Genomic DNA, 23,759 nt, shown 5'->3' on the forward strand with positions numbered 1-23,759 from the left:
GGATACCCACCCGCTGGTGACCACAGGCAGCTACTGCACCTCTCTGAGCTTTTGCTCTTTTCCTTTAAGATAAGGAGGTGTCAGACTATGTCAGTGCTTCCCTAACCTCGATCACTTTCATCCCATCCTACTATGTTTAAAATGTTTCTCTAATCCACTTAGTTCTGCCATTGCTACCTAATTTAACTGCATCCTAAATAGTAATATTCATGAACTCACCAGTGACCATTGTCCTCATCCAAAAACTTCACTATGAAAATGTAAACGGTTTGCCCATGGACCGCCTAAAGTCATCCTTGTTCCACCAGTGCTACATGCATCACTCTTTGGGAACCCTGGATTGCGTGACCGACATCTCTCTGAGTCCCAACATCTTCTGATTAGGGCTAGGTCACCGGGTTCTCAGCTCTCACCAGCCACGCTGGGTCACGTGTTCACCCGATGATGTCTGTGCATCCGCCCATCTGTGCATCCAGCTAATGAGCATCCAGCTAATGGGTACCAAGCCCTGGGCGAGGCTCCAGGGGTCTGTAACTGGAAGACACCCAGCTGATGGGGGAAACAGATACAGACATACCCCTGGTCTAGTGCTGCCAAGACAAGGTGCGTGATAGGGAACTGAGGGGATAGGCATGGAAGAGAGCAGCTCTGCTAGGGGAACCCAAGAAAGAGGGTGATGGTTGAGCCAGGCCATAATGGATGGGTTGGGATGGGGCATTCTGGGCTGAGGGACAGTCAGAGGCAAAGACATGGAGGTGTGGTGTTCAGAGCACACTCCAGGAGGCAGGGAGTAGCCCCATGTGGGGGGCATGGGATGCAGCTGGAACAGTGGAAGGTAGGGACCAGGCTGAGAAGGACCCAGACTGATGCTGGCACATGCGGCATGACATATCACTACTGAACCGGGGCCTTTGACATCTGTCCCTCTTGGAATCTGAGGCTGGTGAAGGAGCTAGCCAGGATGGGTCCCCTGGACCCCCAGGCTGTCCCACCAGGGGGATCAGCAGACAGGTCCCCAGCTCACTGGCCATGGCAGTGCTTGGAGCACAGCCTTTGCTCTCAGGCTGTAGGTAGAGCCCTCCCACCCCTGCTGCCAGCACTGCTCGCCCCAGGGGACCTAAGCTGCAGATGTGCGTGGTGATTGAATCATTGCTGCACACCGCTGCTCACACAGCTCCCTGGGGACCCGCCACTTGCCTGTGCAAGCTGTCATGAGATGTGTGTGCTCAAGTGCATCTGGGCCAGCATCCCCTGTGTGCACGTACCTGCACAGAAGCGTGCAAAGGGGCATGGATGGATGTGCCCGTGCACACACATGCCTCTCTCCTGGGTACATGTGCATCAAGTGTACCGATTAAGTAGTGAGGTCTCAAAAGTGAGAAATAAAACACACTTGTGTTGGTGCAGCTGACTGTTAGGTTGATCTGCCACCCTGAGGAGCTGCCTGCAGGGCTCCACATTCCCATGGGGCAGCTAAAAGCACCCCATCTCCATGTCCAGAGAGGAGCCCACCCAGGACCATCTGCCTCCCCCAACCTTTCAGACCAGGAGAGGTGTTCTCTCCCAGCTACCTTGGCATTGGGGTAGAGACAGTCCAGGGCTCTACTTAGAACAGCCTGAGAGTTCCAGCCTAGCTCTGCCCTCTCCATCTCTCGACCTCTGCCTCCCACCCTGCCACATGAGGGCACAGGATGTCCCCTGACCCTTTCAGCTCTCAACATTCTGTTCTTTGAGCAGCCCTGTGTGCATAATAGCAGCTAACTTTTCTTGAGTGCATCTTTGGTGCTCGGCACTGCCAAGGGTGAACTTGGCCCATGCTGTGCTAGGTGGTGAGAGGTGTAAATGGAAGCCTGGCTCTGCAAGACCTCCCTGGGAGTCTGGGAGACCCAGACAATCAATGTCATCACCCAAAAACTTCCATATGTGCTGCTAAGCCCAGCAGAGCATAAGGAGCAAGGCAAAATGCGTAGCTCTGAAAGGGGCAGCATTGTGGCCTTGGACTACCCTGGAGGAATGGCTCTCCCAGAGTTTCCTGGGCCTGCAGCATCCCCACAGAGCTGCTTGGGGACAGGCTTTGCAGTTTCAAAGTCAAGCATTCTACTGTTGTCGAGATGGAGTTTTCCAAATAGCTGAAGCTCCTGATACAGAAATCCTAAGATGCTGGAGTTTGATGGGCTGCCAAAGGCCACCTAGCCCAACACTTTGTTTTATAGTTGGGAAACTGAGGCCCAGCTTTTCGGCCATTCACACAGCAGGAGGGTGGCAGAGCAGGGTTTCCCACTTCTTAGGCCCCCAGGCCGACTGGCTTTGCATCACTGATAAGCTCTTGGCTGCCCAGACCAGAAGAGATGGCTGGGTTCCAGAGCCGGAGTGGGGGTCACCTGTCTGAGCCCACCCCCCATTCAGAGGCAGACCAGCAGCAGGAAGGTCTGAGGCTGTTGGTGCAACCCAGGGCCAGGGCGAAAGTGATCTGTTGTAAGGGAGGGAGCCCGGGCCTCACCAGGCACTGGAGCTGCTGCCACGGAGGATTTGTAGTGACTTGTAAAGGCTTAAAGGAGTCCAGGCACCTGGAGGCAGAGGCAGCAGCCTAGCCCGAGCTGCGCTCCCACGGCGGAGGGCGACCTCTGCCGGCCACCAAGTACTCGCCACTTCCCAGCGCCAGCCAGCCTAATGGCCTTGGAAGCAAGTGACTGGGTTTGGACAGGTCAGGTGGAACAAGGAGGATGTCTCTGTGGGCCCAGCTACAGCATGAGGTGGGGACTGCCAGGAGGCTCTGACACTGGTCTCGGAGCAGTGAAAAGAACCAGACAGTAACAGTTATGAAGGCAGAGGGTTCGAATCTCAGCCCAGCAGCTTCCAGGCTGGGCGACCTCTTCACCTCTCTGAGCCTTTTAAAAATCAAGAAAACAGCCTGGTGCCTGAACGTAGCAGGTGCAGAGCGAATGAGAGATCCCAGCCCACCCCTTCAACAGGCTGCCTCCCTCGTGCCGCCCTCAGCCCCCCTTGCTTCTGCATGCCTGTGACCCTTAGCTTTTGAGGCCTTGACCCTTTTACTGTGCAGACTGGCGCCTCCAGTCCCATCCATTCCTGATTTGAATAACTCCAATTGTCCACCACTGATCTAGCAGTTTAAAGATGTCACCTTACCTGTGGGTATCTCCTTAATCAGCCCAACATTTGTTCTTGTTTGGGTTAAGAAACACAGAACACATGGTTTGTCCCTTTGTCCCTTTGATAGAATGTGCTGTTTCTTCTGCCAGCCACTCCCCACCCTCCGGGTCTCACAGTGTCCCAAGCCCATCCGTTCATTTCTTGGTTTCTATGAAATGGAGCCCCAGCCTGAGAGAAAAGCTTCCTGGGATCTGGACCCAGCCCAGACATGCTGTGACCTTGAACAAACCACTTATGGGCCTCAGGTTCCCCAAAATAAAACCAGCTGAAGTGTTAGGGCAGGTGGTGGACCTCAAAGCACCTTTGGCCATTGATGTTCTGGGAGTCTTTGAATCCAGAAGCCAGTTCAGTCCCACCACTGGCCTATGGACAGGATTACCCGTGAGCTGCAGAGAGACCAGCCTGAACTTGGACAGTCCTATCTCCCCGCTTTGTTGTTTATTTCCTAAAGTGAGACCTGGCCCCCACCCAGCCATGGCTCAGCCGAGAAGAGTTTCTGAGCCCCAAGGTCACTGGCTGGGTGGGTCTGGGCTCTTGGTGCCTGCTTGGGGCCTCCCTGGGTGGGCCGAACACTCGCAGACTCCAGAAACTATCTGTCAGTCATTCACCAAACATTTATCAAGTCTCTGCGGGGGCTCTGGCCCTGGGCAAGATGCCACAGCCATCCTGGAAAGTTCCTTCTTAGAGGTGGAGCCTTATGAGACCACCTAGTCCCCTCTCTGCAACATCCTGTTCTACAAATCGGAAACCAAGACCTAGAAACCAGAGAGGGCTGCTCCATGCCCTCCTGGTGTGAACACCCAGGTGTCCACTGGAGTGAAGGAGACGAAGGAGAGCCAGAGAAAACACCAAGAACTTCCACGTGCAAGTTTCTGGCCCCCTGGGCACTGAGGTTTGTCAACAATGCCCCCTGCCGGCCACTTAGGCCACCACGGGCCCTTTGTCCTGGTTGGCTGTGGCCTGTGGACAGGGGGATGAAGGCCTGGGGCTTCTTTGTACTTTCCCCCAGGCTCTCCCAACCAGGAGCTGAGTTGACCCAGGCCTTTGTTTAAAGCCTTTGGCTCAGCCTCCCTGTCCCAGCTGACTGTGAAAACTGCAATCGATTGAAACCCTGGTAGCCACTGCCCATCCATGCCCAGGGTGGGGCCTGGGCTTTCGCAGCCCCCTGTGTACCACGTGCTTGGGAGACCGCCAGGGTCCCTTCAGCTCAGATTGGGTCTGGCACCAGGAGCAAAGGTGGCCTTCCCAAAGGCGGCACTGGCTTGCTCCTGCTCTGGGCCCTCCCGTGTCCTGCTTCCCCCACCGCAGTTTTTCCCTTGCCCCAGGAGCCTTTGTCCTGTGAGCCCTGGCTGAGGCTCCGTGCAGGAAACTCAGGAGGAAGAATTTAGCCCATGCTTGGGGCCCTACAGGGGTAGCAAAGGGAGCTGCACCCTCACCGCTTCCTGCCCCCCACCCCCACATAAACACCTGTACCCCGGCCCCTCCCCAGTACCTGTTCACCAGTTTGGGTTGAATGGGAAAGCCAGGATTCTGGAGCTGGCTCCTTCCCGACCAACTGTAACCTCCGAGCCTCAGTTTCATCATCCGTAAAGTGGTGTTATAATAATATTATCTATCTGCGCCCAGTGCCTGAACTGGCACCTGACTCATAGGAGAAGCTCAACAAACAGTCGCCTGATAGGTTACCTGGAGTGGATACAGGCCAAGAGTTCCCTGAATACACGAAAATGATTTCATTTTAATCTCTGAATGCCCCTTAGATCCAGCATAGGATCCAGTATAGTAATTACAAAGTAGTTCCTGGGTGAGTGGAAGCTTGCATGGATGGACAAGTGGAGATGAAAGATGTTTGGATGGGTGCATGGGTGGATGGACGGACAGATAGACGGACAGGCAGATAAGTGATGGATGGAGAAGTTGGATGTCAGGGTGTGTAAGTGTGTGGTGGGCAGCGGGTGGGGTGAATGGGGGGGATTGTCGGCAGAGTGAGGGTGGGTGAAATAAATAGGCGGCATAACCCCCCTTTTACCTTCTTGCTAGAGAGTTCCTGAAAGCACTTATCAGAAGTACAAATGTCCAAATGACCCAGCAACTCCATTTCTAAGAGTATATTCTCTAGATTAATTCACACATGTACGGTGCCAGCATAAAGGGTTATTCCTACAACACTGTTTGCAATGATAAAACTGTGGAAGTAGCTTCAGGCTCCATCGCTTCAGGCTGGAGTGAGAGCCCCAAGAATGGAGGGGCTCCGGCCTCAGAGCAGCTCCTGGCAGGCGCCGACATTCAGGTGTAGCTGGATAAATGCTTCATCTGTGCCATGAGGACTGTGCAGCCATTAAAAAGTGAAAAGGCTCTGTGTTTTGATGTGGAACAAACTTTGAGATATAAATTAAGAGGATAAAAGCCTGTAGATAGTGTGTATGGGATGCTGTCATTTTGTGTTTTAAAAAAAGGGAAAGTGGGGCCGACCCCGTGGTGCACTCAGGAGAGTGCAGCGCTGGGAGTGCAGCGACACTCCCGCTGTGGGTTCAGATCCTATATAGGAATGGCCGGGGCGCTCACTGGCTGAGCGCGGTGCGGGCGACACCACACCAAGGGTTGCGATCCCCTTACCGGTCACGAAAAAGACAAAAAAAAAAAGGGAGAGTGGCGGGGGGAGTACGGGTAGATACTTGCTTCTAGCCGATGATACTCTCTGGAAGAGGACTGATGGCTCCCAGTCTCCTAGGAAGGGCACCTGGGTGCTGGGAAAGGGCCAGGGTTTTCACTGGATACCCTTGTGGACTTTCTGATTTTCGAACCAAGCAAATGAGTTACCTTTTCAAACACAAATGACACAGTAACAGTTGCCTCAAAAGAGCTCCCTGGAGGAGGAACGGGGCTTTCTTCCCCAGGTTGGGCCAGGCCAAGGGTGCTAATGCTGGAGACAGAGAGCCAAGGCCTGGGAAGCAGACAGGCAGGCAGACAGCCCACGCTCCTGCAAGCCATGGGCACTGGCAGGCCTCGGGACCTCAGTTTCCTCATCTGTAAGATGGAGATATTCCTAGCCTTACAGAGTGGGCATGAAGACAGGTGCCCAGCACACGGAAAGTGCCTGGTAAATGGGACTTTTGGTGACATGGCTACAGATGAAGGGCCTCGGGGGGCAGTGTGGCAGGATAGCAGAGAAAGCCAGGGACCGTGGGCCTCCTGCCCAGCACCCTGCATCTGACCCTTGTGTCTGCAGCCTGAAATATCCACTGGGTACGGGAGGGCACGCTGAGCTGGCAGATGGCAGACTTCTGCTTTGACCCAAGGACCTGGACCCCTGAGCAGTGGGTGGACGAGAGCTGTACAGTCTCCTCTCTCTGCCATTGCTGTTGTGGCCTCCTTGGTGGGACCTGGGAACTCATGGGGCTTCTGGAGCTGAGGGAGATGCCTTCACTGAGCTCCACCACCATGAACAAAGCTGCACCCATGTTAATGTTCCTGATCCCCTCCCCCCAACTCAGGAAGGGTAAGCTTAGTAAGCCTAGTGCCCAGGACACTCACATACCCTGACTGCCCAGCCCTATGTGGTAGAAGCTGCCATGGGCTAGCAGTCAGGAGCCCTGGTATGGGCTCTGACACTGGCTCACTGCCCCACGCTAGTTAACTCCCTTCCTCTCTGCCTCAGTTTCCTTATCTGGGTGTGGTGCTAATTCATACCCTCTTTTCCCAGGAAGGTAGAGTGAAAAAATAGAGTTGCGAGTGGCTTGTAAAATGTGAAGAATTCTCAAGTATGAGGGATTTGGGGATGGCAGGAGGTACTCATGACAGGAGAGCTGCGCTCACAGCACACATGCAGTGAAGATCTTCATCTGGGAAGGACCTGCACGCACATGCGCATGCGGCCACATCGAGCAGGCTAAGCCCTGGACCAGGAATCCAGGGATGGGGTTGCTGCTCCCCCAATGCACACACATGTACAGAAATGCGTGCACCTGCATGTGCAATCTCTTGTCCCCATGGGCATGCCAGCCCAGCGTCCCTTCGAGCCACACATGGAGACCGCCCAGGAGCACCTCGTGCCTTCAGCCCATTGGGGCGCTCTAGCTGTGCCTCCCCACCATGGCCCCGCAGGGCCGAGCAAAGGGCCCTGGAACCTGCCAGTGCTGAGGCTGGGAGGTGGCTGGGATGCTGGTGTGAGGTCAGCAGGCCTGGCGTGATCACACCGACACCCTCTCTCTTTTCTCTTCACAGGCTGGACAACGTTCATGGCTCTCGGGTAGAACCCAGCGAAACGGCCAGAATGAATTCTATGGACAGGCACATCCAGCAGACCAATGACCGCCTGCAGTGCATCAAGCAGGTGAGTGTACGGCTGGGTGCACTCTCCTCCCCATCTGGCCTGGCACAGCCAGCGAGGCATGGCAGACGAGGTGGGCAGAGCAGTAGGGGTGCTGGCCTGTGTCGCACATGGCATATGGCACGTGCGTGCTGGGTGGAGGTCATGGTGGGCTGCCTGGGGCTCCCTGACCACCCTCCTAGGGAGACTAGTGTTGACATGCTGGCCTGGACCAGCAAACCTAGGAACCACACACACCTGTGTTTGAATGCCAGCCCTGCCCTGCCCTGCCCTGCCCCTCTCTTCCCAGCTGTGTGACTTTGCACCAGTGTCATGCCCTCTCTGTGCTGTGTTTGTGTGCTCTGGGTTATTGTGAGGATGCAGTGAGGTGCCTAACACTGCGGTCCCCTTCCCACCACGTCCCTTCCCAGCCCTAAGCTCCCTCTTCTCTGAAAAAAGCCACAAGAGAAGAAAAGTCCCTGGGAAGTTAGATCATTTTATGAGAAAGGAAACTGAGGCACAGAAAGGTGAAGGGAGCAGGCTGAAATCACACAGTTCAGAACTTGGCCCCACTGGTGCTGGGAGGACCTCATCCCAGAGGGTGGTGAGCCCCCCATCCTGCCATGGCTCACACCAAGCCCCCGTGGGGATTGCTGGAAGGTGGGGAACCCTTCGTGGGGGCACTCCCAGCAGTGGCCAGGGTGGTGTGCTCACGCTGGGGCTCAGCCTCCCCGCAGCCCAGCCACAGCTCCCTTGCACATACCTGGGAGTGTCAGAAAGGAGCAGGTGTGGTGGGAGGGGCATGGGCTTTGGTGTCAGACAGACCTGGACCCAAGTCCTCTCTCCTCTATATACCCATGAGGGATCTCAGACTAGTCACTTCATTCCTCTGAGACTCAGTTTCCCCACATGTCAAACACAGACAATACGGCCTGCCTTGTAGAATGCTGTGAGGATATCATGGGTGACGCACATAGCCCGGCCCTGGCACCTGCAGATGGTCGGCTAACGGCAGTGGCTGTCGTCCTCAGTATTTCAATGACCAGTGACGGGAAGGCTAGTGCTGGGTCTCGGGCCCCTGGCTTAGGCAGGCTTAGCAGAAAGCTCAGGTAATCAGCAAGGACTGTGGCTTCAGGACTGTGGCCGGGCAGGGTTCACAGCCACCACCCAACCCAGGCTTTTCTCCCTCAGAGCAAGGGGCCCAAATATAGCCTCCCCAAGGTGCCTGCCCAGTGGAGTTGAGGCTATTCCGTGGGAATGGGGAATGCGTGTCCTCTCATTAGCATCAAGCAGAGCCATCTCAGAAGCCCGTGCAGGGTCTGAGGAGAGAAAATTGAGGAAGACTTGTTACAGATTGAACCCAGCCTGCGCGGCTCTCTCCAAGACTAATTACACGCCTCTGCTCACGGTCACAGGGTAGAAGCCGGACGGTGCGCCTCCCTCTTCCACCTCCCCTCCTTCTCTTGGGCGCTCTGCAGGAGTGGCTCCCAGCTCTGCCCCGACCCAGTGTCTCCCGCTTGTGGCTCAGGTGGCAGTGACCCCCACCTCCAGTACAGTCATGCCCCCCATTCAGGAGCCCCTACGTATGCCAGGCGCATGGCTCCTCTTGAGACCTGCTCTCAGCTTGACTCTCCTCCTGCATCCAGCTCTGCAGCAACAGGAGTCAGGGTGCCCTTTACCCCCTCAGCCCTTCCCCAGCCCCAGCATGGGCAGAGTCCCCCCCAGAGCAGCCTCTCACAGCGTGGCACATGCAGCTTAGGTTCACAAGTCAGTGAACCAGAGTCCCCATACAAGCTATGCGACCTTAAGTGTCGCTTCACCTCGCTTCATCTGTAAAATGGGCATCATAATCAATGCACACACAGCCTGTGAGTGCTGGAGGCTCACTGCCCTCCCACAGCCTGCCCCTGCACACGCACGCACGCGCACACACAGAGGACTGTGCATTTGGGCCAGGCAGCGGTGTGCCTGTGAGTGTGAGCAGGCTGTCCCAATACCCCCGAGCCGTCCGCTGCTCCCTGCATCCCCATGTCCCCCCCGCACCTCCGGTCAGACACAGCTCAGCACTGACGTCTGTCTGCTCCACAGCTGCCCCAGAGGACTGTTGATTCTCAGGCATCCCGTAACCTAATCAGAAGAGAAAGGCAAGCCTGTCTGCATGTGCTGACGGTGATGGATGTGTCGGCTGTGTGGACCTGGGGCTGGTGGGGGCTGTGGCTCCCATCAGAGACCTCAGGGCTCTGGACTCTCGGCCCCGCCTCACCTCCCCAGCATAGCCTTCCCTCCCCCACCCATGCTGGTCCTAGCCAATGCTGGTATTCATCACCCGCAAGCACCCTGCTGCTCATCTTCCCTCCGGGCCTCTAGCTCGGCAGCCTTTCCCCGCTCTCAGCCCCATGGTACTGGGCGAACCAGTGTTCTCTCTACGGTATGCCCCACACAGAGGTCACAGGCACATCTGGCCTCCATGTGGAGAGCCCTGCCGGTCAGCTCATTCCTGCTCAGGAGGCCCCCCGAACCCCAGGCGCCTTTCTGAGCATCTGCACCCGTTTCTTAGCTCGGGTGCTTTGTGAGCCTCCGGCTGCTTCACCCAATCTGCTTTCTTCCTTGAGCTGTAGGCTCTTTGGGGCGTCTGTCTGGTCTCCCACCCGGCTGAGTTCTTTGGGGGCAGTGATGTGCCATATTCATCTCTAGGTCAGCAGAGTCTAACCTGGGGCCCAGCCCAGGGAGGGGCCCAAGGGTTTTAGGTGGATGCAGGGGGAGGATGGACTGATAGATGGATACATAAAGGGATAAATGGACATGTGTATGGGTGGTTGTGTAGAGACAATGGATGGATACATGAATGGATGGGTGGATGGACGGATGAATTAACTTCTGGATGAATGGGTACATAGGTAGATGAGTGAATGGATGGATGGGTGGGTGGGCAGGTGGGTAGATGGATGGATGGATGGGCTCGTTTTGGATAGAAGGATGAATGGATGGATGGATGAACGGGTCTATCATTTGATTCACAGATGGACTAGTGGACAGAAGGATTGATAAGAAGACGAGTTAACCATTTGAAGGGTCGCCAGTCCCTGGTCTGGGCATTGGTGTGCCTTCCCCCTGCCCCAACAGACTCAGCAGCCATTGGATACAGCCCAGATCTTCTGAGGAATCGTGAAGATGGGCAGGCTTTCTGGTGGGGACAGGATATTAGTGTCCAGTAACAGTCACAACCAGGCAAGCCTCTGGCTATGACTCAAATACGTGCTCCTGTCCCCAGACCATGACAGGTCAACCAAGCTCACCCCACCCAGCCCTGCCCCCTCCATGTGCCACTGGGGACCCATTCCGAAGTGGCCAGTTGCTCGTCTGCACAGCAAGTGGACTGTCCTCTGGACTGTTAACTGCTCACCTCCCTTTTCCTGTGAGGGCCCAGCCTTGTGCCAGTCTTTAGGGTTCCAGAGGTGAACAAGAGGCTGTCTGTACCCTCAAGAAGCTCATGAGAGAAACAAGGAACCGTAGAGGCTCTAGCATAAACAGCAACAGCAGTCTTTACCCAGGCACGACTCTGTAATGGACTCCTTACGTGCTTTGTTTCTAAACTTTAGAGCAGCCCAGCAAGTTGTCACCACCCCACTTTACAGATGAGGGATCTGAAGCTCAGTAATGTCCTCAGGACTGCATGATTTGGTGACTGAAGCAGGGTTTGGACCAGGTCTGTCCTACACTTTTCATTGAATCACTCTCCCTGGGCACTTTGGCCACCTCATGGTTGAGACAGGCAACAAAGGCACAGAGAAGGGAGGGGACTTGGCCCAGGCCATAGAGCTGCTACACATCAGCCAGTCAAGGAAATGCCTGACATTTTCTCCACCAGTGTGACGCAAACACAACTAAAGGCCATGCGAGCTGAACGAGGTGTGGGCAGAGGATCCCTGAGGCTGCTGGCAAGATATGGAGGCCGTGTGTGCAGGTGCCAGAACAAGGCTGGGCCCCTGGACTGACCTCAGAGGCTTCTCCAGAACGCAGAGCCCCAAAGGGGGGTGCTGTGGCTGACTGGGGGCAGGCAGCTCTGAGAGCAGCACGCGGTGACTGCTGACCCTGCTAATTGGGTGTGACATCACGTAAATAAATGAAACAACTCGGTTAGCAGGGCAGGACAAGCTGATTTGCATGGCTCTCCACGTGGAGCCCAGATGCCACCTATGGCCTCTGAGGGGCACACTGTAGAGTGAGGGCAGGGAGGCAGAGGCGAGGACCCGCTGCTCTCTCTCTCAAAGGGCATGTTTCTGTATGGAGAAGTCCCTCCTGTCTTGCACAGTCCAAGCACAGGGAGCGCTGCCTTTGCAGAAAGAGCCGGGCCGAGAGCTGCTGCAGACAGTTCTTCTGTCAGAGGAGCCTTTGGGAGACAGAGTCGGGCCAAGGGCAGCCCCACGCGCCAGGTGCCATGCCAGGGCCATATAAGCCTCATCTTGTTTAATCCTCGCCTGCCCCATAACAGAGGGCTCTGTTGCTGCCTGCTTGCCCTCTCTCTTTCCTTCCTGTCTTCCTCTCCCTTTGCTTCCGTGGAAGGAGGATATTCTGACTCATTTCACTTTCTTCCATCCATTTTTAAACCTTGCCTTGCATGAACCACATGCAACCGTCACGGAACCCTAAGCGAAAGAACCAAACGTTCCCACTGACAGGCTGTGGTCTGTCGTCCGCATTTACAGATGTGGCAACTGAAGCTTGGAGAGGCGAGGCCACCACCCTAGCTCAGAGGCTAGCAGGAGGTGAAGGCAGAGTGTGACCCCAGGAACCTGCCCCGCGGGGCTCCCACAGCACACTCTTCTTCCCTCCCAATTCTGAGACCTGCAGCTCCGGACCACCCCCGACACTCCCCGCAGCGCTGAGACAGACTCACGCCGCAGGGTGGGCTGGAGCGATGCCCAGTAGCAGCTACTGTTCTGCTGTCTCTCCCACCACCAAGGCAATAGGGACCTCCAGAGGTGCCACCATCCCTGCTGTGGACACCCTCTAGGGATCTCCCTGGGGGACGCAGTCAGTCATACCTACCACTGGGCCAAAGTCCCACCCCAGGATCCCCTCTCTGCCCCTAACCTGCTTCGTCCCCCTGGCCAAGTCATTTTTCTCCCGGACTCAGTGCCATACTCAAAGGGCCTGGGAACACACGGATGAGTGTTAGAGAAAGAAGGGTGGCCATGGGAGCCGCCCTCCCACCATGTCAGCCCCATGGCATGGGCCTAAAGTAGCACCTGGAGGCCTGGGCACCCCTACCCCAGAATTCAATCTCTGTTGACTCAGACTCCCTGACTGGGAGGGCCCTGAGGTCAGACCCCAACCCTTCTCAATGATGCTGGCAGCCCTTGAGCTGAGGCAGACAATGCCCAGTAAATGTGGGCCTGGGTTACTGGCACAGTGAGCCACAAGCACAGACCATGGCATGACAATACCTGGGCACCGTGGGCTTCACCCACTTCCCAGCTGGGTGTGGCTTCCTCTTGCCCTCAACCCTGTTGGGCTGTGGCAGAGCTTGCTCTGAAGCCAGAGCTGGTGGGAGTCAGACCTGGGCTTTGGTAGTTGGGAAATGGGGGTGAATCAGGATGGAATCTCCAGAGCCAGACTGTCCTGGATCACGGAGAGCCAGACCCCAAGTGTGACAGCCAGATGCCACCCTCCGTAGCCCTGCAGCCTTCACCTCCCCACCCCCAACCAGCATCCAGAAAGCACTTTAATATCTAATGTCATTGGCCTTTTCTGGACCTTGGTTTTCCTGTCTTTGCAATGGGGCTACTAATCTCCGTCCTGCTGGGGTGGGGTGGGGCGGACACCACAGGCAGGTGGATGAGAGAGAGTTTCTCCCTGGTGAGCCTGGGCTCTTCCCCACCCCAGACCCCGACAATACCTATGCTGGCCTCGTCCTGGAGCCTCAAGCGCCTCCTTTTCCTTTCCCACAGCACTTACAGAATCCCGCCAACTTCCACAATGCCGCCACAGAGCTGCTGGACTGGTGTGGAGACCCGCGAGCCTTCCAGCGGCCCTTCGAGCAGAGCCTGATGGGCTGTTTGACAGTGAGTCCGCACCCACTGGGTGGCGGGGGCTAGCAAGCAGGTCCAGGTGTCGGGGAGGCCACCAGATAATGGAGGGTGAGAGCTGGGAAGACCCCAGTGCTGGAGGGGATGGCCGGGCAGTGCATGCCCCTGACGTACACACCCCTTCAGAGACCTGGGTCTGATGGGGAGACGGGGTTCCCGTGGATTACATGGGTCCCCCACACTTGATGAGAAAGACACGGGGCTCACTTTAAGGGTCAGCATTCCAGAATAAGCAAAGCAGAGCGACTCTGGAAGGGTCTTCAGCCATCCTTTTACCCAGTCATTCACTCCTTCATTCAGCAAACACTCACTGGGCTCTTTTTACAGGCATCCGTCCACTTATCCGTTCACGTAAGCACTTACTGAGCCCTGTCACATCCACCCCCCTAGCCAAATAAACACTGATCGATCCCTCATTTATCACGCATGGTCCCCTCTGCTAAGTCCTGGGAAGCCAAAGATGAATAAGACTTTATCAAGCTGGATTTCCTCTTTAATGGGGGAGGCAGGTGTGGCAAGAGATGACCAAGAAAATTGTGTACGAGGTGAAGACAGCACAGAGGACGGAATCCTTAACTGCCTGGAAGGTGGGGCGGGTCACAGAAGCCTGAGAAAGGAGCCACTTACACAGGTGCAGGAGTTTGCCCAGGTGCTGAGGACAGCGAGAGCGCTCTAGGCACAAGGAGCAGCATGTGCAAAGGCCCGGACGCCCAGGAGAACCCGGAGAACTGGCTGAAGGTCTAGGGTCCAAGCCAGGCAGAGGCCAGGCCCAGAGCTTGTGCCATGATTTCCCAGGCTAAGGAGCTTGCCACATGGAACTGGCTCACAGCTGGTGGATGTCCCTGGCCATGTGGCCTGTGTCTGTAAGTGTGAGGGCACTTGGGTGGCCTGTGGGGGCAGCTGCTCACAGAGCCGAGTCAGCCTTGGAGGGAATGTGGGTAATCGGATTGCTGGGGAGCCTGCCTACCCCGAGGCTTGGACACAAAAGACTAAGAAGGATGCCTGGCCGGGCAGAACAGTGGGCATAGTCCAAGGGCACCATGTTTCCTGAGAAGCTCCAGAAAGGAGGGAGATAAAAGGCCCAGCGTGGCCCTGGCCTGGAGCAGAGGAAATAGTGACATGGACCATCATTACCAAGCACCTGTTCTGAGCTGGCCACTGTAGATGCCATCTCCCTGAATCGGCGAGATTGGTCCTGCGACCTTCCCCATTTTATAAAGGAAGACACTGAGGCTTGCTGTAACTGACTTCCCGAGGTCACACAGCCATAGAGGTGGGCCTGGGACTCAAGCAAGACCTGTCTGCCCCTAGAGGGGATTTTTGGCCATTTGGGATGCTGGGCAGGGATACAGCCAAGACCCACCCAGGGCTCCTGTGTTTGTCAGAAGCCCACACCATCTGGCTCCCTCGGGGCCACCTGCACTGCCCCGTCTTCTGCATCCTTCAGCCCACCGGCTCCCTCTCCCTCCCCCACCTCCCTTAATCCTCTTTGCAGGGATCTTGGGTCAGGCTAAACCTCACAGCAGGGACAGATGTTGCCAGAGTCCCCTTCGCTCCCACCCCAGCTGCCAGCAGCCGTAGGGGAAGGAGGAGGTGGGGTCTATGTACAATGCATGGCCAGACAGGCTGCCATGATCCCCAGCACACAGCCCTAAGCCTGGTCCTGCCTGGGATGTAGGGACTCAAAACTGAATCAGACAATGGCCCTGGCCAGCCTGGATGGACCAGTAGCTGGACCAGCCTCAGCCCTGTCATTCATCCATCCATTCAACAGACATCACTGAGTCCGTGCAGGGGGCCAGCCCTGTGCTGGGCACGGGAGGGAGCATGGTGAACACGACAGACTGCTCCCCAGGAGCTTACCTTCCAGTGGGGGAGGCCAACAATAAAAATGTAAAGGAATAAATGAGGGGACACACCAGCACCCTGGGAGAGGGGGTGATGGGGAGAGAGCCAGGAAAAGTCTCCTGAGGATGTGGCCTCCTTGGCAGGGTGACAGGGAAAGGTGTTCCAGGCAGAGGGAACTGCTAGTACAAAGGTTTGCGGCTTGATCTGTTTGAGGCTTTGATCAGGGAACAGAGCAGAGGCCCTGGTGGCCAGTGCACAGGACCGGGAGGGGTACGAGATGAAGCGGAAGAAGGAGACAGAAAGTAGTCAGCACAGGGCCTGCCGGCAGGCAAGAGCAACAGAGGCCCTGGTGGCCAGTGCACAGGACCGGGAGGGGTACGAGATGAAGCGGAAGAAGGAGGCAGAAAGTAGTCAGCACAGGGCCTGCCGGCAGGCAAGAGCAATTCAGACATTATTTGGAGAGTGGTTGTCAGCAGGAGAGTAACGGCTTATGGATTTATGTGGGGACAGGAACTCTGAAGGGAACATCCTTGGAGGGCAGGATGGAGGGATTATCAAGGGCTTCCTGGAGGAGGGAGCCTGGGGAGGGCCCTGTGGGATAGGACTGGACAGAGAGGAGGCCATGGCTGTCCAGGCAGGGGACACTGTGTGGGCAGAGCCACAGAACCAGCTTTCCTGGGCCTCTTCTCTCTGCACTCCAGCTTAAGATAGGCGCCAGCCTGCTGCTTAGCCAGGAAGGGGCCCGTGACCCACCCGCCACAGCTGCAGAGACCTGAGCTTGATTGTCCCTTAGAGCTCAGGAGAGCCAGTGGCGGGAAGGGACTGCAGGGCGGTGGCATAGAAGACCCTCTTGATGCCTAAGGTATTTTCCTGGGCACTGTCTCCTTGGATCCCTATGAAGACCCTTCAAGGTGGGCAGGGAAGTGGTCACCACGCCTACTTTATAAACAAGGCAACTGAGAGAGGGAGCAGCAGCCTACCTTAGCCCCAAGCTGGTACCTCTCAGGAGCCCCCTGGGCCCAGTCGCCAGTCCTCCCCTCCCCCAGGACATCCTTTGCCCCAGCCCTGCCCCACGGGGGGATGGGATGGGAGCAGTCAAAGATCCCAAGGGACCTAGGCCAGGCAAGGTATCTGACCCCCACCCCAACACACACCCACACGCACACCCACACGCACTCCTCTCCATGGAGTTGCCAGCCTGAGTGTTCCAGGTTGCTATGATTCCCTGGGTGACCTCTGGGAGCAAATTCCTCTGGATCCGGCTTACTTTGAGGATATAAATTAAAAACCACTTAACCTCGGGCAGCAAATGGACACATTTTTGCCATACGGGCTTCTAAGCAGCTCACGCACAATTGTAGTGAGAGGCTCTGGCCCCTGGGGGTGAAGAGCGCTTTGGGCTCCTGGCAGGCTCCTGCCCCACCCGCCCGTTCACACTCTGTGACTTCAGGTCCTAGAGGGCCCTCCCAGGGGCGGGGTATCAGCCTTGGGCCACCACTTCCTCTTCAGAACCAGGTTCTTCCTGGCTGAGAAGGAGGCTCACTCCCCCCCTCCTCTAGAAGCAGGGCTGAGCCCCCTTTTGGGGTCGGGCCTCTCTAGACTTGTTCCTTCTTCCTCCCCTGAGGTAGAACATGCTTAAGGAATAGAACGAAAGCTCGAGCGGTTCGAGCACAGGACAGGAAGCTGGCCTTGAGAGGGAGTCAAAGAGGGAAGCAAAACCCAGCTGGTCATCAGCAACCCCCCCACCCTCTACAGTGAGGAATTCCTCACAGCCTCAGCGCCGTCACTGCCGAAGCCATGGGGGTGCATTCACAAACAGCATTCATTAAACGTCCACTGCTGCCTGATCTTGGTCTGTCATCCTGGCAAGGAGGGCATTTTATACCCATTTCACAGATGAAGAAACTGAGGCCTACAGAGGTTAAGTCACTTGAGTGAGGTGGAAGAGCTAGTCAGTGGCAGAACCAGAACCCAGTCTCATGCCTGACTTCAGGGCAGCAGCAGCAGCAGCCATGAGTGTTTGCCCACCTCAGTGTTGAGTGTGGGAGCACAGTGGGAAATGAGGGCTGTGCCATGGAGATAGACTTGAGACAAGTGGAACACTCAAAGCCCATGACACACAACCCTGGAGATGCAGGACGTCCTCAAGCCCTGTACAGAAGAGGAACCCAAGGCTCAGAGAGGTTGAGTAACTTGCCTCAGGTTTCACAGGATGGGATGGAGCAGGATTGGAGCACAGGCGCAGTGTGCCTCCAGCTCCCTTCATTCCTCAAAGGATGTCAGAGGTCCAGCCCCGTCCTGGGAGCAGATAGGCCTTCTCCAGCATCCCCCAGATAGCCTGCCTGCATTTCAGGTCAACACACTGCCTTTATGGGACTAACATAACTTGCCACATGACCTCAAGCAAGTCTCCCATCTTGTCTCTGGACTTCAGTTTCCCTCTCTGTGGCATGAGGACTGGATCAGGTCCCCCTGGCTCCAGGGATAGGTGTTTGCCAGCCAGGCCCAGCAGAGGGATGGTCTTAGGAGCCCTCAGGGCTGGGCTGAGCTGGCGGGGCCTGGGCAGCCAGCAGAGGGCAGCAGCGCTGCAGCCCTCACCTCTGGCTTTTATCAGGGGGGTGGGGGGTCTTCACACCCCATGGGACCTTCATAGACAGCACCATGCCCATTGGAGTGGGAGCAGGCCTCTCCAAAACACAAGCTGCTCAGCGAGCCCACCCTCCCTACCAGTGCCAGTCAGACCCCACCTCACAGGGATTTCTGGGAGGCCCTCGCACTGAGCCAGAGGAAGCCAGAGTATGACAGCACACGGCACTCTAGGATCAGAGTCCAGCTTAGCTCACTCTGCTATGACTGTGCTGTGTGAGCTTGAGCAAGGTTCTGCCCTCTCTGGGCCTCTGCTTCCTCATCAGTGAAAGGAAGCTGTTGGAGCCAGTGACCCTTCTGAACCCCAGGGCTCAGGGGGCTTGGTGACAAGCAGATACTCCCCACCCCTCCAACTGCTTGGCCCTTGCAGCCTTCACACAGCACCAAGCCCTCTTGCTCAATTTAGCTAGAATTTTGTTTCACACCAGAGCAATGGGATTAGCCGGTATTGGCCAGACACGGGGATCTTTGCCTTCCTGCCCTGAACGCAAGGCCTTGCAGGTTTGGAGTTGTGACCTTAACACTTGGTAGGCTGAAAAAGAGGACCTCTCATAAAAGGAGGCAGACTGCCTGGGATTGCATCCTGGCTCTGTCACTGACAAGCTTTGGGCTGTTACTCATCCTCAGTTTCCTCATCTGAAAACAGACATACTAATACCCACCTGGAGGAGCTGCTGTGACACTGATCTGGCACTTTGTTGCATACAAAGCATTTACTTAGCCCTTGCACCTGGGAGCCAGCATTCTCATTATGCTACTCATGGCACTGATGTTTCTCACAAACAGCAGTCTCACTGCTGCACCTGTCCAAACAAACCTGTCTGTGCTCACTGGCATCCACCCCAAAGCTCTCCTACCAACGAGGGAGGGAACCAGAGTCAACACCTGAGCTGCAGGAGCCCCTCCAGTGCAGAACCTTCCTCCTCGCTCTCCAGAGAGTGTCTGTCTGCAGACTTAAAATATCCAACAGCAGGTCGTAAAGAGTTAGGGACCTTGGTTTTTCTACTTGGACAGTGAGACGAGACAGTAAGAATGCCCCTGCCCTGAGGTGGGCCCGAGACTCGGACATGCACAGGGGCACAGAGCCCGTGGGAAAGAGGCATGGGGAGGGGAGGATTTCTGTGTCAGGGATTCTGTTTGCGGCAGAGAAGCTGAGCAAGCATCCTAACCTGACAACGGCATTTTTGCTCCCTGGCTGGCTGACATTGGCCCTGCACAGAGAGTTCCCAGGGGCTGAGGGAGCCATTCCAAGAGACACCTGATGGTCCTGTGGAGGGGGACTCTGTGACTCCTCCCTGATGCAGCAAGCAACATTGTCTGCACCTCCAGCATCCACGTGTTGGACATGAGGAGGTTGGACTCCATGAGTGGTTCTCCCACCCTTTCTAGCCCAATAGCCCCTGTAACAAATGCCAAAGATACAAAACAGGTAATGAGGAACTATTCTAGATCCAGGGGCCAGGCCAAGCCCCACGACAGCCTGAGGCCCTCTGAGCACTTTGGAGCAGGTGTCCCTGGGGGCTTGATGACTAAGCCTCCCTTTCTCAGAAGCGTGAGCCCACATCTGGGAGCTCTCCCTTTCCCACTCAGCCATAGCCACCCCAGCTGCTTTCTAAAATGACTCCATCTTCCAAGGTCCTTCCTTCTTAATAAGGAAACCTCATTTTGCTGCTGTTAATGAGGAAGGCGGTGGGAGGGAGCAGGTCTGGCAGTCGCAGGACCCCTGGGAATGGGTAGGGAAAGTGTGAAGCCAGATGGGCATGAGCCTGCAAAGCCACTTGAGGGGTCCCCAGAGCACCCCACTCCCACACTGCCCCCAAGGGGACTGATGGCCCTCTCAGTCTCCCGCCTCCCACCTTTCCAGCCCCGCTTCTAAGATTCACAGGAGACGGGTGGGACCTTGGGGTTCCAAACACACCTCCGCTCTTATGGGAGCTCCCTGTGCTCCCAGCCAAGCTGAGCATGAGAGGCTTCCAGTTTCTAGGCTAAGGTTAGAGGGGCTGCAGGGTGCTTGACATGGAGCCAGGCACTGAACAGCATTAGGAGTGTCCGCCCTGTCCAGGGCAGCCTTAGTTGTCTGTTGGGCAGCTCTGACCCGAAGCTCTGCAGGAAGCAGCCTGTCCTAAACCAGTGCTGCTTGTTAGGTGCAGATGCTGACTCAAGACGGGTGGGGCTGGGTCTGAGAGTCCACATTTTTTTTTCTTTATTTATTTTATTTTTTTTATTTTTTATAAAGATGACCGGTAAGGGGATCTCAACCCTTGGCTTGGTGTTGTCAGCACCACGCTCAGCCAGTGAGCAAACCGGCCATCCCTATATAGGATCCGAACCCGTGGCCTTGGTGTTATCAGCACCGCACTCTACCAAGTGAGCCACGGGCCGGCCCTTGAGAGTCCACATTTTTAACAGGCCCCCACATGATGCTGCTGCTGTGGGAGTAGTCAGGGGTGGTGAGCACCCCACAGTGGTGGGTGCAGGAGCTCAGGAAGGATCGGGAGAGGGATGGTGGGTGTTGGAGAATCCTGGGAGCCCTGGACCTGTACGGTAGATTGGAAGTTGGTGGTGCAAAGAGCCTGGCCTGGGCCATCCTAAAGAAGGTGGTATGGCACCCCCAGACACTTCTAGAATGTGGCCAAATTTGAGCCCTTGAAAGTGGCGGGCCTGTGGCTTTGGAGTTGGGCTCACCAGCAGACTGGATATCCCCCAGGATAGGGGCCAGGATCCCAGGGCCTGGCACAGAAGAGGCGCTTATCAGTATTTGCTGAACAAGTGACTGAATGAGGCACAGCGGAGTCCCAGCTCTGCCTGATCTTGGGGACCTGTCTTAGCCTGCCTGCCTCATCTGCTTCTCCTGTAAAATGGGCACATCTATCCCCTCTGGGCTCTGAGGCCTTGTGCGGGCAGTGACTCACTCCTCCTCTTCCTCCCCTCTTGCTGTCATACCTGTCTTAGCCTGCCTGCCTCATCTGCTTCTCCTGTAAAATGGGCACATCTATCCCCTTTGGGCTCTGAGGCCTTGTGCGGGCAGTGACTCACTCCTCCTCTTCCTCCCCTCTTGCTGTCAGGTGGTCAGTCGGGTGGCAGCCCAGCAAGGGTTCGACCTGGACCTCGGGTACAGACTGCTGGCTGTGTGTGCTGCGAACCGGGACAAGTTCACTCCAAAGTCTGCCGGTAGGTGTCTGTTGGGGGTTCCACAGATGTGATCGGGAGGTAGGGAGAGGGGCAGGATTTTAACTCGGGGCTGTACGCCACCCCTGTAGGCTGGGACCTTGGTTCATCTAGGTGTGGTGTGAGCCTCTGAGGAGGAGAAACTCATCCACCAGGCTCTGGAGCCCATGGGTGGGCTTGTCCCTGTGTCCCTCCTAGGGAGCCAACTTGCCTCAGGGGGCACCTCAGGGCCGGTGAGTGTGCAAGGCATGCCACGCCCCAACAGCAGGCACTGTGCTAAAGGCAGGACATGCCATCGTCTCATGCCATCACCACGACAGCCCCTTGGCATAAGCACTGTGATCATCCCCATTTTACAGGTGAGGAAGCTGAGGCTCAGAGAAGCTGAAGAGATTTCCCAAGGTCACAGAGCTGGGATTTAAATCCAGACCTGTACTCCGCAGTCGGCGTTCTTAACCCTTACACTCTTCTGTATTCATTCATTCAAAAAAATTTTTTTTAAATAAAACACAAAATTAAAGATGACTGAGTGCATTTAGGGTCCCTAAAAGCCTCCTCTGCATAGTGTTTTCCACTGTAACTTTGTCATCACAATCATGCCAGGAGGCCCCACATCAAGCAGAGGTCACGGGACATGCTAAGTGGCACTCTGTGAGGGCTTTAGCACATTAAAGATACAGTTCTACATTTGCAATGGTCCTCATTACCTTGGCTTAGGCAGCAAGTGCCACGCAAGCTTTAAGACAGACTGACCTGTGCAGTCTAGCCCTGTCACTTGCTCAGCGAGCAGTCTCTGAGCCTCAGTTTATCTCCTCTGGAAGGCAGGAATGATAATGAGATCTGTCTCGTAGAGGTCATGATTAGTTCTAGAAATGCGTAACGTTCCTAGCACAGTGTCTGGTTGTTGTTAACCTTTATTGATTCAGAACAAGTAGTTGAAAAAGGAAAAAAAAAGTTATTTCCTCTGTATAACAATAAAACAGACATTTTCACTGAATTTGTCAATGAGTGCTTTGGAGTGTCTCTGGAAATAGCCTTCATAAAAACATTTAAAGGACATTTCCCAATGCGTTTCTATAAATCTGCTCAACCCATAATCTCTTGCATGCTGGTTTACGCTCCCTTACGTATATGTTTATAATCCATGCACGTGGACTGTGCTTCACTTATAAAAAGATGTGTGAAGGTCTCATTAGCCAATGCCAGCCTGTGCTGAGATAATATCACTATTGTTTTAAGCCACTTGCAAGAAAATGCTCTTGGAATCTCACAAGGGACATCTATTCCTGATGGAATCTGCAGTTTTAATAATAAGTCAATACAATTTTGACAAGGTAAAAATTGTGACTTATGAAAGAAACCTTTATCTCTTGAGCGTCTGTCCTGTGCAGGTACCTGGCCAGGGCTGAGGTTAGGAAGGGGAGCAAAACAGACAGGGAGTTTCTCCTGCCTTGAGAAACTCACAGTTGAAAACAGGGATCAGCAAACTTTTTTGGTAAAGAGCCATATGGTTAAGAATTTTAGGCCTCACGGGTGCTACAAAAGCAGCCATAGATGATACATAGCAAGTGTGTGTGGCTAGTTCCAGTAAAACTGTACTTAGGAAAATAAGTGATAGCCTACAGTTTCCTGACCCCTGGTCTAGAGGGAGGGAAAACATCGATCAAATAATTACAGGATTATGTGTGTGTGTCCACACGCAAATGTGTAAGTTCAAACTGTGATAAGTGCCATGGAGAAAAGGTCAAGGATGCCGTGGGAGTGTTGGTGGGGGCAGACCACTGCGGGGTGGGCAGGCTTCCTTGACTTGAAGGTTGGGTAAGGGCTGAGTAGGTGAAGAAAAAGAGGAAGAGCTTCTTCGCAGGAAAAGGGAGCAGCGTGTGCGAAGGTCCTCAGGTGGGAGGGGAGATGGCTTTTTCTTAGAACTAAGAGAAGGGCCATGGTCCTGGAGTGCAGAGGTAGGGGAGATGTGGCCAGGGCGAAGCTAGAGAAGTCAGCCAAACAGGACATGCAGGGCCTGACCTGAGGGTTGTGGTCTTTGTCCTAAGAGTGACGGGAACATGGCTAAGTTCTCATTTTGTGAAGACTGTGCCACTTACAGAACGGATTGCACAGAAGGCCAGCATGAAGGCAGGGGCCGGTTTTGGCAGATCACTAGGGAGGTTGGGGTGAGGATGATGATGGCTGGACCAGGAAGTCAAGAGTGGAGTGGAGGGGCCGGCCCAGTGGCGCACTGCTACAGTGCGCCGCTTGGGAGCGCGGCGGCGCTCCCGCCGAGGGTTCAGATCCCACATACAGACCGGCCACTCACTGGCTGAGCGAGGTGCGGGTGCAACACTGAGGGTTGCGATCCCGTTGCCAGTCCCAGTCCGGTACGGGCGCAACACTGAGGGTTGCGATCCGTTGCCGGTCACGAAAAAAGACAAAAGGAAAAAAAAAAAGAAAGAGTGGAGTGGAATGGAGAGAAAGCATGGCCAGAGGGGTAGAAGGAAACAGAATGGCCTGTCCCAGATGCCCCAGCTGCTCTG

General features: G+C 55.4%; 1 protein-coding gene across 1 annotated transcript in view; it reads left to right on the forward strand.

Annotated features, from left to right (window-relative positions):
* Positions 1–7,399: 7,399 nt before the first annotated feature.
* LOC103608902 (zinc finger MIZ domain-containing protein 1-like) overlaps positions 7,400–23,759 on the forward strand; it is a gene marked incomplete at its 3' end in the record, with an annotated part of 70,557 nt that continues 54,197 nt past the window's right edge. The window contains exons 1-3 of the mRNA XM_008593291.1: positions 7,400–7,504; positions 13,432–13,545; positions 21,129–21,234. Of these exons, the coding sequence (XP_008591513.1) occupies positions 7,445–7,504; positions 13,432–13,545; positions 21,129–21,234 (280 nt within the window). The remainder of the gene's footprint in view (positions 7,505–13,431; positions 13,546–21,128; positions 21,235–23,759) is intronic.

The sequence above is a fragment of the Galeopterus variegatus genome, unplaced genomic scaffold (assembly GCF_000696425.1).
Source record: "Galeopterus variegatus unplaced genomic scaffold, G_variegatus-3.0.2 Scaffold8961, whole genome shotgun sequence".
NCBI lineage: Eukaryota > Metazoa > Chordata > Mammalia > Dermoptera > Cynocephalidae > Galeopterus > Galeopterus variegatus.